At 31.6% G+C, this 15,753-nt stretch overlaps 1 protein-coding gene across 1 annotated transcript; it reads right to left on the bottom strand.

Moving 5' to 3' along the window:
* Nucleotides 1–4: 4 nt before the first annotated feature.
* LOC134722011 (sodium-dependent multivitamin transporter-like) lies at nt 5–15,531 on the bottom strand. Its single transcript, XM_063585421.1, has 14 exons — nt 15,040–15,531; nt 13,700–13,765; nt 12,059–12,110; nt 10,223–10,290; nt 9,359–9,513; nt 8,401–8,541; nt 7,601–7,727; nt 6,806–6,894; nt 5,641–5,926; nt 4,561–4,760; nt 2,920–3,020; nt 1,677–1,774; nt 1,005–1,104; nt 5–253 (listed from the first exon to the last, which is right to left on the bottom strand). The coding sequence occupies exons 1-13, from the start codon at nt 15,382–15,384 to the stop codon at nt 1,006–1,008; spliced, it is 1,827 nt and encodes a 608-aa protein (XP_063441491.1). The 5' UTR covers nt 15,385–15,531; the 3' UTR covers nt 5–253; nt 1,005.
* Nucleotides 15,532–15,753: the final 222 nt, after the last annotated feature.

A 15,753-nucleotide genomic window follows, 5' to 3' on the forward strand; every position in this document is an offset into this window, starting at 1 on the left:
TAACTTTGTTGCATATATTTATTGATTTGGAATATCCGAAGCACTACGAATATTTGATGTTTCATTTTTTTCATTTTTCTTAATACGTTAAATGCTGTCAATTGCAGAAGGTTTTCCTCAGTTCCCCAGTCTTCTTTATGGAAATTCATATTCTATATAGTTAGGCAGCAGGTTCATATGCTACTAATTCTCATTTAAACATTATCTTGATTTTTTTTGCATACTCCTTATGTTGTTTTGTCTTCTTCAAGCCCTGTATCAAATTAATAAAAAATGAAATAAATCTTTATATGGTTTAACTCACCTTACTTAAATAACTAGCCTTTTTATTTGTTAATATGTTGTTCCATATTAAGTAATTATCAATATTGTCATTTTGTTTCGTTCGTTTTTGCCTATGATGAGGATTATTATTTTTTTCTGATTTAATGATTTGACAACTTCCTCATAGGAGTAATTATCCTTCAAAATCGATTTGTTACCGTTTGTTTATAATAATTTTGATAGTTGTGGACTAAACAATATACATCTCAGAGAAAAAAGTGAATAACAGAAGAGACCATTATGAACAAATATGAAACATAACTTCTTATAGAAGATAGTGGAAGATATCCAGTTTGTGTTTTTCATCACTATAGTACATAGAGAGAAACTGTTAACAACAAAATGATCCTGCGAGCCTCTTGTTTCCTATTGTTTTAAAAGTCAATGTGATTATTCAAAAAGTTAATGTATATTTAATTTCCTATGTTATTTCTTTCTAAGTGTTTTTAAATCCATATTGATATTGACATTTTACAAGCCAATTTGTTTCTATAAATTGGGGTTCAGTGCACGGTGTTTAACATTTTGAAATATGGACAGTTCTGTCTTAAGCCCGTGTGATAAGCTTTCAATATATCGTTGTATTATCATACCGTTTCTTGATTAGCTCAATATCATCTATGTAATTATTGTTTTAGAAACTGTGGTATGAGAATGTGAGCAACAGTCACAAAACCTACCTTAAAGTCGACTTGCCTTTTCAGTATTGACAAAGCCATTATTGTCCTTTTCTGTGAGGTCTCCGTTTATAATATGTTTGTCTTTGTTCGAAGCATTCAACTAAAATTAAATTCAAAGAGAGGAAACGTGATTAAAGTTACCAGAGTGATATTCACTAGTAATGTTATTGAAAACATTTGCAACAATCAAAGGGCTAAAATCAAAATTGACAAGCATGCTGCAGTTCTTCATAATTTTGCGTAGTATTGTATACCGTTTAATGCATAAATCAAATAAACTGACCAAAAATAACAGGTTTGCGCTAGACGTTTTTCGTCTTCAAAAGACTTATCAAGTACGGCGTCAAATTCAAGTATAAGCACATATTGCTTTATCACTCTTTCATGCATTTCAGCTATTTCTAGATTGTTCGTTATTAGATTACAAAATTATAAGAAAGTAATTTCGTAATCTCTAAGGCAAAATTTACTGCAATGTTTTAAGTTTATGATTTATGTCTTTTTTGTCATAGACCTATGGACTTTCAATTGTGTTTATCATTTAGCATTCTTGAAAAGTGTATATCAAGAACAGGACCTTTGACAAACAACATTTAAAGTGGGATTTTATATTTATTCGTAGCAAAGAAATTGTTTAACATAATACAAAACTATGTTTTAACGTTAACTTACCGTAATGTTATCTGGTGAATTTATATTTGAAAGAGAGGCTATAGAATGGTACAAAGGTGAAAGTAATCTTTTATCCACAGGATTTTTTCTTGTGCCGCCTTGAAATGTAGAAAGCATTTTTGATTTATATTTGATGCACATTTTTTTATATTTTTTTATATTTTTTTCACTTATCATTTCTTGTTAATCAAACTATATGCAATGGATTCCTTCAGAGCTCAATTTTTTTTATCAATAAATATATTATTTAAATAAGTCAAATGCTAAATATTTATTTCTATGTACTACAAATCGTAATTGGTATTTCTGTAATTAAGATTTACTTTCAAGTGTCAATTCATTTTGCAATAGAAATAACATTATATTGAAAAGATTTAAGAATGTTGACCTCAGATGGATTTTTGTTCTTTATGTTCCTATTGTAATATAGCTCTTTAACTGTTGAGTGTAGCCGTGGTGTAGTGGTTAGTGCATCGGACTACTAACACAAAGGTTCCTGGTTTGATTCCCGTCTGGGATGAAAATTTCAGGAACTCAATTTTCGGCTCTCCCTCGACACCATTTGCGAGTATGGTCTTGAGGAAACGATGATAGTCCGTCGGAAGGGGACGATAAATGGCTGACCCGTGTTAAGAGAGAGCCATATCTCTTGCACGCAAAAGACACCCTTGTAGATTTCGAAAAAGAGTAGGCTAATGCCGCTACAAGGCAGAACTCGCACCCGCAAAGTGGAAAGGGATTAATATAAGTTGCAAATTTTGTTTCCCAATCCACTATAAATAAATATGTTTAAACTAAAACTGTTTCGGTTTTTATGTATCATTGGCTTCAAATCATTTGAATTTGAACATTTCTTATGAACGTGAATTTAGATAAATGCCTCAGACGCATGAAAGTTATAACCATGACGTATTTATAAGATTGCGAATGGAAATGGGAAATGTGTCAAAGAGTTTGTTTTCGATCTATGAGTTTGTTATGCGCTGCTGGAATGTTGCTACGCAGAAAAGACATTTTACGATTAAGAAGCTGAAATCATATTTTTTTTCATTTTTCATACATACCCTCATTTCAATTTCTAGGTGTAAGAAGAGATAAGAGGCAGACCTCCCTGTTTCTGTTGCATTTTTGATCTCAAGTCCAATGGGATAGATGAGTAACATAGTCATCAAATTCTGACTTATTTAGTGAGAGAAAAATTGAACAATTCTTGGTTATCATTAATGACTATCGTAACGTTTACCTGTCATACAACTGACCAAAAGTCCTACAATGACTGCTATTATTACGGCGAGTGGACTATAATATAGGTATGAAATGCTGTAAAATGTCTGCAGGTCGGACCTACAATATAAAAAACCAATCACATTATCATAGTAACCACATTCATGATATGAAGGTTGTTCTATATTGTTAACCGTAGATGATGAACTATATCTTCCATCACTGTATTGGATACCTAAACTGTATACGTTTCCTTACAAACAACGGTATATTGAGGGGTCTTTCAAGTGCTCCACGAAACCTCTTTCTAAATTATTAACATCTTTTTTTATCAGCAATCATAGACGGGCTGCAAAGAAATTGTGAAACTGCATATTCTAGAGGTGGCGTGAATTAGATGTGGATACTTAAAAATTCCTAAGATCTTTTGGAAAACATACAATCTAATCTCTTTCATCTTGTAATAGCATTAAAACATTTGACTTTCTACACAATAGACAAGTATTCCACATTCCAAACTAAAAGACGTATTTAAAGAGTTGGTATTGCTTTGTTTCATAAAAAAGAATGGCCAACGAAGATACAAGTATCTTGTCTTAGGAAGGGAAAATTCCTACTTTGTAAAGGGTCACTCTGATTCAAACAATAAATTCTCTGAAACTGACATTATCAAGATGCTTGATTTCTTGATTTACATCATATTTTCTACGTTCGGAAGACGTTTTTAATGGGAACGAATTGTGTCCCTCTTTTTGTCGACTTGTTTCTTTATTGTTATGAGGCAAAATTCATACAGGAACCTCTTAGAAAGAAAGAAAAGACGTTAGCAATATCCTTTAACTCTATTTTCAGCTATATAAATGATGTTCTTCTCTACATAACTCAAAATTTGGTGACTATGTCGAACGCACTCATCCCATTGAACTAGAGATAAAGGATACAACAGATACAGTTAGGTCGACCTCATATCTTGACTAACATCTAAAAATTGACAATGAGGGTCGATTGATAACAAAACTTTACGACAAAACTACACGACGGGTGCCACATGAGAATCTGCTTACCCTTCCGGAACGCATGAGATTAACCCTAATTCTTAATGGGAATAGTGTTGTTTATTCTTTAGTTTTCTATGTTGTTTCATGTGTATTACTGTTTGTCTGTTTGTCTTTTTCATTTTTAGCCATGGCGTTGTCATTTTATTTTCGATATACCATATGAGTTTGAATGTTCCTATGGTATATTTTGTCCTTCTTTTGTTATATGCATAGGCGTTTCAATCTTTAAGTTGATAAAGGCCATAAAAGATGTGTTTGAAGTTAATTAAAAGTTATATAATTATATAGTTCAGTCTTGTTCAGTGCTTGGTTGATATGTTTGAATGCAGCTAGCTGAAGCCCGCTTCCCGGTGCGGAATTTGTCTTGCTTTGTTGGCGACCCATTGGTAAAATTGGACTGTTTTCTGCTCTTTGGTCGGGTTGTTGTTTTTTTTATCAACTTTAGAACATTTTGTGATTTTTTGCTAGTTTAATGACGGCCTGGTTCATGGAAAATTTAATTTAATACGTGAATTGTTTTCCTATTTTCAAGTGAACATTATTCAGACGAAGTTTGTCCAAACAGATAGAAAAATAAATCAGAGCTATTAACCTATACGTACTTTTCTATATTATTTCCAATGGATATATCCGATGTTAAGTTCAATATCATCGTAGTCGTGCCTAATAATGTGTCATTTAGTATTGATGTGTTACTAGACGATAGACATGATGTTGGTGCTGGCCCAGACATGTTAACAACACTTCCAATAGCTAACCAAGACGAAAATGATAAACTGCATAGCACCGCAACAGTTGCACCCTGGAAGTACGTATGGAAATTAAATTAGATGGTTATTCGAGCTTAGAATGGACATCCTATAAGATTGTATATATTATTGTGTATCATTGTCTCCACCTAGTAAGTTCAAGATATATGAAAACTGATTTGGTATGGGAGTCTTCCGTCCTCTTGAATTGTGAAATAGCAAAACACAAAAATGTACAGATAACCCAATATTTCTTTTGATATTCTAAAAGGATTTTATAAGAGCTATCTTCTCTTATTTTATTTTACAATTTTATCATTTACTCTACATTCTATCCATATTATAATGCACATTTTCTCTGTATAATCCATACAAAATGTTTTCTTGTTGCTTGATCTTCTACATTTATTCGACGCTTTTTGCTGGATATGATATGTTTTTTTTTGTTCCCGTGCGGGCAAGGCGAAACAATTATTTAATTTATTGTCACTATTTTTTTTTAATTATTTCTTTAAATCTTGCTGTGTCAATTTGAAAAAAAAACCAGTAAACCACAAGAGAGACCCCCCCTCTAAATAAAAATACCAACTAGAAAAACATAAAAATAAAACCAACATCAAATAAACACCAAAACATACAAGATACACAAACATATAATAGGAATAAATTGTTTTCAAAAAAGCATGACATTACAGACCTTTCACGCAACATTACATGTAAATCTTACAAGAACTTGAAGTATTTTTCAGCATCAAACTGTTTTCCGCTTAGCAAAAATGAAAGCTTAGTTAACGTAAAATAATAATAAAACTATTAAATAGGAAGAATTAAAACAGTGTAGCCAGAACAGTCTTTTTTAATCTTTATTGGAACTGAATATACCAATAAGTCTTTCATTTTATTTTACCAACACATATATTTACCAACACTAACCAAAGAATTTGTACACGGGAAGAAAAATCCCAATGTAAATAGTCCTAGTAATGGCCCTCCAACCATACCAGAAATACTTAAACCAACTATAACAATGAGACTTCCAAAATACTGGGCCAGGAATGCTAAACCAATTGTTAGCAGACCATAAAACAGAGCAGCTACTTTAGACAACGTGGTTGCAACAGCTTCGTCCATGTCTCGTTGCTTGATGTATTTGTACAGTGGTTTTAAGATGTCGGTAATAAGGACAAGAGCTAACGCATTCACTCCTGACGATACTGTGCTACAGAGAAAGAACAACACAATTAACTTGTATAAAAAAAAGGAATAAACAACCAGAAAAACACGTTTGAAAAACACGATAATAAAAAAAGTATAGTCAGTGAAAATGCAATATGTTCAACTTAAAATAAATTCACGCATGAAATAGAGCAATGTGTAATAAAGTGTAGTGTATAACACACAGGCAAATCCACATATACAATGTATTAAATATAAATAAAATTGCACCTTCCCATCTTAACCAAAAGAACGGCTTCTCTTCTCATGATATCCGCCTCTATTGTTTTCATAGATTGTTTGATTTGTTTTGGATAAAAGTATACATTTGTGGTTGTCTTAGACAAATCTCCAAAAAATTAAATAAGGACATAAAGTAAATGTTATATACTAAAAAAATAAGTCGCTAAACTAATTTGTGCAAGAAAAAAGGATGACAAATATACATATAGAGCACATGTATATTCTACTAGATAGATGTATCAAAACAAGAGACATCTGCTCTGATTCGTGTTAGATCTTTATAAAGTGTGTGTTGAAAGATTTTGTAAAAATATCCGTTATACATGATCGAACCTAACTATACAATATATTATTGTAATCTAATAACAAAATTGAAAATGAATTAAGAAATTAAGAATTAGAAATGAAATATAAAAGGCTTATATTCAGTTGTATATATATTACATGCATTACCAGAGCAATGAACTTCTGTTGTATTATGTTCAAACTGTTTGCAACAGTCCTTAAGATACTAAAATGTTGCCTTTGTCTTGTGTATAATCTAATTATTTTATTTCTAGTTATTTATGTCAATATGATTTATTGTTTGTCTTGAATTATCTTGGCTGGTATGTAAATCAGAAAGTGTTCATATATGTACCTTAGTGACGCACTGAATATACAAGAGACAAACAATCCAGGTAGCCCATAAATCTTCCCTAATACGTCCATAACGAGGTAGGGTAAAAGCTGTTAAAATGTCAAAGTATTACACAAACAAAAGTTATCATTTTTTATATCAACTAAACTTTTTTTTTGGCATGACGAGTATGTTTGTTTCGTCAGCAAACAATAACTTTTCAAGGTGAAGAAACCCACATATAACATGTGTTAAATACAAACAAACTAAGCTTTGTAAAAACAATGCAAATGTTTCGAATTGTTCAATACAGATATCCTTTAATTATCCCATTAGTATTTACTCACGATTGGATTTTTTTCAGATGAAATAACAATTTACCCATACCGTATCTTTTTAACTGAGTATTTATGTATTTATATGATCAGTGACGACATGTTTTTAAAAGGGGCACTAGCTGTCAAATAAATGTTCACCGAGATGATTCAAATTCTTATATTTGATTTATAACCATGTAAATTTTATCCAAATTAAGAAAGTCTAAAATAGATAATTTATAGAACATGATATTTATGTCTTTTAATTTCATATTTGTGGATACGGATTTAATGAGGTCGAATTATTCACTTGCAAGTGAATAACTCATCATCAATGTGTGTTAGCTTAATTTGGACACAACTGAATCATATTGGTTGCCTAAAGCAAATTTTTATCATACTATTTTACTTTCATTATTGATTGCTTTATGTCAGTAAAATATTTTGTTTTTTTCAACAAAAAAACATGTAAAAATGGCAGAGAAGTTGTGAACTTTACCTGATCGCTCTTATCAATTATACACGGTACAGGATTTTGGTCACCATACTTGGCAAAGAGAACCAGACCAATATATACCAACGCAGTGATCATTATTATACTAGTAGGTAGCTGTATATACAATGCCCTGAAATTAAATCGACGAAAAGCGGTTATTACTTAGAATGATATTCGCCAATCTCGTTACATTGTGTTTTGAAAAACACATTGTTTTATTAAATGTACGTATATTGAAGGAAAATGACTTATTTCGAAGGTTTTATTCTACTGTGTATGCCTCATGGTATTTATTCTAAGACATGAAATAATAAAAAAAAAAAAAAAAAAAAAAACACTAACGAGTTTACTGTCTTGGACAGATATATTAATATGTTGCAGGGTTAAACTTGTTTTTTAGATCACAACCCATCTTATTTGAATTTGAGTCGGTGACCCAATACAAGGTACAAGTACATAAACGAATAGTTTTTCATGGCCTTTAATAGCTGACTATGCGGTATGGTCTTTGCTCATTGTTAAAGGTCGTACGGTGACCTATAATTGTATATTTCTGTGTCATTTGGGTCTTTGATGGAGAGTTGTCTAATTGGCAATCACACCATATCTTCTTTCTTTATATTTTTACAGTTGTTTTTTGTACAGGATTGTCAGTTCACCTTTATATACTATAAGTATGTTACCTTCTTTCAATGATCTATCAGTCTGGCAGAGTTATTTCAAAACTAATTAAAACAGTTGACATGGACAAAAAAAGTTTTACAAATAAGGTCTTAAAGCGTTTATGTCAATATAAAACTTACGACTGTGCTCCTTTGACATTCTTCATGCTAATGAACCTCTGCACCATTGATTGACTTCCAATATAGCCAGACAATGTTAACATAAAGCCACCAATAAACAATGTCCAAAATGTATGTCTCTCAATTGGACTGGGATTAAAACTGAAATAACATTGCAACATGAAAGACTTTGTATTTCAAAATATTGGAAGCCATAAAAAATTGCCGAGTTTGCGTTTGCTTTACCGTTTTAGTTAAACAATTTATATTCTTTTTTTTTTATTTGTTAATCCAATGTTGATTTGATATGCTATATTATCTCAATAACGATCGCATTTTACATTTTTCCTCTCGGTGCTTTTATTAGCTGACCTAATAGTATGGTAATGTTATTGTTAGAAGCCGTACCGTGAGCTTTATAATTGCTATAATCGTCGTCATTTGAACTCTGGTGGATATTTTTCTAAATTGGCAATTATATCACACCTGTTTTTCATATATATTGATTTGCCAATAACTAGAAAGACCGACATAATGCACATATGAACCTTCACTTAAAATAAAAGAGTGTTCGGGAGTATAGAATACCGATAATGAGTTTTCTTTTACTTTTAGTATACGGTAAAACCCATGATTTAAATTTGACTCCTGTTTGGGTTGCTGTTCTCAAACCAAAGACAAAGTGAGACCTTCACCAGAGAGAGCGAGGGAAAGAAGAAGCGAGAAAAAACACTATCACCTCACTACAACTGCACATATCACTGGTTTGAGCGGAATTCTTTGCGAAATGATTTTGATAAACTTTGTAAGATGTAACACCACATAAGTGTATGCATAGCGCAATGTGTCTAATCAAAATGGAGCAAACAGGAAATAAATTCATATTTAAAACAAAATATTTTCTACACAAAGGTGTAAATATGAACCTATGTAGAATATATTTTAGTGGTCAAGAAATTAAATGTTAGCATATACTAACTTGTTAAATTCTAATCTACCACCGTCATTAGCTTTCTCAAAGACATAGGATATTCCCCCAACATCAATAGTGGATTTTATTATTAGTACTAGCAATGCTATCCATATAATTATCATTTGGAAAGCATCCGTCCACATCACTGCTTTTAATCCTCCCTAAAGAACAAAAAAATTTTCATTGATGATCATTTAAGTTGAAAAGGATAAAATATGAATCTGATGTTCAGTAGTTTGGTAATATGGTTGATAAGTGTTTCTCATTTCTTGTTTTTTTTTATTACAGATAAGACCGTTGGTTTTTCCGTTTGAATGGTTTTCCATTAGTAATTTTTGGGGCCCTTTATAACTTGCTGTTTGGTGTGAGCCACGGCTCCATGTTGAAGACCGTACTTTTACCTATAATGGTTTACTTTTATAAATTGTGACTTGGATGGAGAGGTGTAACATTGGCACCCATACCACATCTTCTCATATCTATTTTAACTAATTAAACAAAACACCCGGGATTCTTCCTTCAACGTGTTACACATGAACATAGCATGCTACTCTCGTAGTAGCTTTCTTTTTTCTTTTTTTTATTAATGTTGAATTGTTATTAACCATTTACAATGTATAAGAGAGGCAATTAATTAGAAAATATTGGATGTAGCTATAAAATTGATATAGATACCATTAAAACTAACTGCAGTCTTAACAAAAGGATTAATGTGTTGCAATGTATTCCATGAACAATGATATGCGCAATAGATATTAAATAAAGGTTGGTCAATCTGGCATCTTTCACCTTTCATTTTAAGTGCTCTCTACTTTTTTTTAAATGTAATTACTAGATTAAAAAATCGTAATAAGGAAATGTAATACATACCAGTGCAGTATAAAATGTACAAACAAGGCCAATAACAACAATGGATACCCACAGCTCAATTCCCATGACTGAAAAAGATAAAGATTAAGGTAGTAATATTAGCAATACTGAGGCACTGCGATCTGCTTTTTTAATACTTGAAGATTCAGAATATTTTCAAAAGTGGTCGCAAAGTCTACTTGTACATTTTTTCATGCTTATAGTGTAAAGCATTGTTTTTTATAGACATATGGGTGACGTCGTGCCGTCTATATAGAAATTGTGTATAAATTTTATAAAATGGACGAATGATGGGTCTTACACTGAAACATAAAAGATAGGTTATGTACATGGCAGTTATAAACGATGATGTTTCTTAGTATACCGTTAGTCGTCGCAGGATGAACATTATCAATCAACCAATCAATTAGTTATACTGATAATGTCAATTATAATGTTTTAGCTCATATATAGAGAATGCGAATACAATTACTTTATGTAATAGTCCTGGTTTGGAGTTGCAGACATCTTTTTTCTAGGTATTGCGGATCATTTATGTACATTGAAACTAAATAAAAGGCCAATCGTGTTACTCAACCACAATGTATGTATCGTACTGGTTAGAAATGCTTGCAATCCGTGTGCGGGGCTTATGAACGCACTCCTGGTGAATTAAATTTTAAATCTGGTGCCTTTTATTCGCTTTTTTTCGATTGGTTCTTTGTCCAATATGTTCTCCTATTTATTTGTATTATAGTTCTGTTATGCTGTGTTGTCATTTTAATGTTATATTTAACATTACCATTAAAGCGGGAGGTTTGGTATGCCACAAAACCAGATTCAACCCACCATTTTTTTTACTTTTTTAAAGATGTCTTGTACCAAATCAGGAATATAGCCATTGCTATATTATAGTTAGTTTCTATGTGTGTTACATTTTAATGTTGTGTTTGTTTTCTCTAATATTTGAGTGTGAATTCACAATATAGGACGTGTCACGGTACTTTTCTATCCCAAATTCATGTTTTTAGTTTAGATGTTATATTTGTTATTCGCATCAGATTTTGTCTAATGGTTAGTTCGTTTCTGTGTGAGTTACATTTTAATGTTGTGTCGTTGTTCCCTCATATTCAATGCGTGTCCCTCAGTTTTAATTTGTAACCAGGATTTGTTTTTTTCTATCGATTTAAGAGTTTTGAACAGCGGTTTACTGTTGCCTTTAATTACAGGGGAGGTAATGACTTTGCCAACATAAATTGTTATTTTCGCGACGTCAAACGGTGACTTATCGGGAAAAGATGAAGTTTTCGGCTGTTTTTTTATAATTCAAACTAATTTAACTTGAAAACGAGTTCATGGACTCCTCTTTTTAAATGACATTTGGTTGGATTACGTAAGAAGATTATGTGTACAATTTTTTATGAAAACGTAAATAGGGCATTTTTTTTAATTTGATTAGTTTACTGCAAAAAATGACGGTTTTTTCTTCATTCATGAATATTTGATAAATTTCAGTTATTTTAAAAAATGAAATGAACAAATTTATGCAATCTTTATATAACACATAAATTACAAATACTTTAATAAAAAAGAACTCGTGTTAAACTTTTAAAATAAAAAATGTTATGTGTTAAATCGAAAGGAAACATACGTCAACAAATCCGTATTTTGAGCAAATATCTGAAATTTAAACCTCAAAGTTCTCAAAAGGTAACATATGAAGGTATATTTTGTATTAAATATTTGATTTATTCGGGTAAAAAATGCCTACAAACGGGATAAAAACTGTATCGTATGCCCTTAATATCGATTAAAATAGATGTCACGAAATAAAAAAAACATACTTTGTCCACCTACCTTGATTAAGTGCTAATGCTGGGGCATACAATGTTAAAGCCATGCCTAATATCTTATAATGGAAAAAAATCATAAGTATATACATTAATACATTGTGCATCATCTGTTTTGTTTATATATTTTGTTTGTATGCAACCTGTTGGATTTAGGCATTTTGTTAGTCTCTGTCTCAAGAATAAATTCAGGATTAAGTTTATTTGGGGAATGACTGTAATTGTTTTTCTGTCTATGAAGAAATAGCATAAAAAATGTGGCGCTCACTGAATATAAACGCGCGTTTAATTTGAAATTCAATTTTAAGCCGAGGTTAATAACGCAAAAACGTTGATGACGTAATTGGTCAAATGACAAAATTATGTAAATAAGTTGATAGATATAACAATGTCAGCCAATCAGAAGACGTGTTACATCCAAAATTAAATCATTTAGGTACACACGTAAATAGATATAATATGACTGTCATTGAGACAATTCTAGAGACGAAATGACCCAGAAGCTAGTAACTATAGGGCAACGCATGGTCTTCGACAATACTCAACACCTAAACCGTATTGAAAGCTATTATAAGTGACCCCGAAATGACAAATACAAATTATTCCGAACGAGAAAACTAACGACCTTATTTGTACAAAGCAATATACAGCTACTAGTATGATATAATGTGTTTTTTCTCTCTTTTTTTTTTAAATTCATAAACAGTATATCTTGGAAAACTTCAGAATGTTTTCATCGGCAATACGAAGTGATAAAAAATGTTAATTAATGTATATACAATTAAATAGATATCGGACTAAATGTAACTCCTGACAAAGACTTACAACAAGTCCGTATATTAGATTATAGATTCACGTCTGATATACGTCCTTGCCCCAGGCATAACGGACTCAATTTAAGTATTTATTTAACTATTCTTTAAGAATCATCATAACAAATGGACAAATATGGCCGTATTTGCACCTCAAAAACTACTCTGTGTACAGACTTACCTGCGATGTTTGGAATGTTGTAATGCCTAGCATCCACTAGATATATAAAAGTTAAATGCATTTTGTGTTTAAGAAAGATAAAAACTTTCTGGGTTTTTGATGTGCATTTTTTCCCTTTCTGCAGAAGGTGCATAAATAAACAAACACCTGAATTACGTTGCTATTGTCCACTCACTGACTCAGATAAACTCTTTATCTCACCATAAGTTGTTAAGATACCTCTTGTCCATGTCAATTACATGAATCAAGGACAATCAAAACAATACAAACCGGTTGTCTACCTGAGGGAGCAGCTCATAGTTGTTTCACAATTTAGTTAATTTTCAAACCTTTTGCATGAGGGTAAAAGAATGCGTATCAAAATCCAAAAAGAGATTTTATCTTTCTGAATCACAAAATGCATTTAACTTTATTATATCTAGCCTTTTCCAACTTCACAGGTAAGTCTGTACTCAGAGCAATTTTTGGCATGTAAATAAAGCTATATCTGTCCGTTTGTTATGACGAACCTTAAATTGTCACTTCAGTAAACGAAGTGAAACAACACTGTCAATGTTAATAATGATTATGAAACAAAGCAAAGAATGTTGATTTGGACAAATGGTCTTTTTTTAAATACATTCACATATTACTAAATTATAATTAATACGCTTACAGTTTGTAGTTGAAACAGCAGACATCCCAATACTCTGACCACTTTATTAAATCTTAATTCTAAATACTGCAAAATATTAAATAAAAGCTTGAAATATTACCATCACTGCACTACTCTACAGACTACAAAGACAATATTGAGAGAAATCAACCAACTAAATAGAGTAGACTAGGTGTTTCAGGTGCTAATTTTGTATTGAGAAAACCGAGGAAAGTTTTATATCGGAAAGACCAGCATTATATTGCTTTGAACATTGATTTGTCAAATTTTCAATAGAAGTGTAAAATGTCCACGTGACTATTGATATTTCAAAATCTAAAAAAGCATAATCCTTTAGAAGACAAATTAATACAATTAAGTTGTCGAATAGCATTTTATTTTTATATTTTTTTAAGAATTGTGTGTTTTATAAAATTGAGAATGGAAATGGGGAATGTGTCAAAGAGACAACAACCCGACCAATAAAAAAAACAACAGCAGAGGGTCACCAAAAGGTCTTCAATGTAGCGGGAAATTCCCGCACCCGGAGGCGTCCTTCAGCTGGCCCCTAAACAAATATATACTAGTTCAGTGATAATGAACGCCATACTAATTTCCAAATTGTACACAAGAAACTAAAAGTAAAATAATACAAGACTAACAAAGGCCAGAGGCTCCTGACTTGGGACAGGCGAAAAAATGCGGCGGGGTTAAACATGTTTGTGAGATCTCATTTATTTGTCTTTGTATATTATGGCTCATACTGCTCAGTCTATTGTTGGTAATGTACCCATTTGACGTGGCTCTGTACTTATATATCCCGTCATTGTGCTATGAGAAATTTTTGTATTCTTGTCTTTCTTTTTTGGCAAAATTTTAAATGTGCTTTGTTTAATAATTGTTTTTTTTTTTTATAGTGATTTAGATTGTAACAGACATTATAACATATTATGTCTGTTTGTTTCATTTATCATTGTCAATATGATGAATTTTATACGACTGTCATACAAGTAAGAGGTTTCTCTAGTTATAAAATCTAGTTAAATCCACATCTTTCTGTTAAACAAATGCCTGTACCAGGTCAGAATTATTGCAGTTGTAATTCATTTGTTTGATGGGTTTGAGCTGTTTATTTTGGCATTGCCATCAGCTCAGGGGCTAACCGTGTATAATTTTCCTGGCAGCTCGGTATTTAAGTTATATATTTATGATGATATATGGAATATGGAATATGGAATATGCTTAAGAAGTGGCAGATTAAAAAAATGTGTGGGTATTGATTATATGCAGAAGTTCTCGAATAGCTAAAACATATCAATTGTTAAAAGATTATTATTGCAGCTACAAATCCTTGTTCTTACCTCGTATGCACTAGTAATTTGAAGTTGATGATATACTGGTATTATGAAATGTATAACAAATGGCAAAGATAACACATTTGTTGATACAATATATATAAACATAGTTCCATTAAAGAACACTTCTGATGGGACTCCCATAATCATACCACCGGAAACTGAAGTGGCCATCAAAGACATAGTAACGGGAACAAGTCCCATTTTGCGGTCTCCGAGAAGAAGATTCGCAGTTGTCTGATTCTTTTTGTCTCGCCATGTGTAATATATTCCTATTCCTGTTGCAATGCCCAGTGATAAAACAAAAATCGAATAGTCAGCCCAGTGAAATGTATTAACAACTGTTTCCATTTTAGTTCAGTTTTAGTTATAAAAGGTACCAGGATTATAATTAAATACGCCAGACACTTTGCTTTACTAGTACAGTACACCCCAACAAATACAATGACACGTTTGTAAATAATTGTTTTAGTATACTAATAATAATAACCGCCGGTGTGACCATACATTTACTTTAATGTTAATGATCTACATGAACACTTTCACACATCGTGTAAATATTTGCCGAAAGTTTTAAGTGCTGTTAAAGGGTGTTATCAAACTTTTAAAACATTAAAAACGTTGATTTTGGCTGTTTATTCATTGAAAGAAAATTCATTAATATGCTAGAACTAAACCCAGATTTAAATTTAAGGGGTAATAATGGTGTGAAAGAACTAT

This window comes from Mytilus trossulus, chromosome 6 (assembly GCF_036588685.1).
Source record: "Mytilus trossulus isolate FHL-02 chromosome 6, PNRI_Mtr1.1.1.hap1, whole genome shotgun sequence".
Classification (NCBI taxonomy): Eukaryota; Metazoa; Mollusca; class Bivalvia; order Mytilida; family Mytilidae; genus Mytilus; species Mytilus trossulus.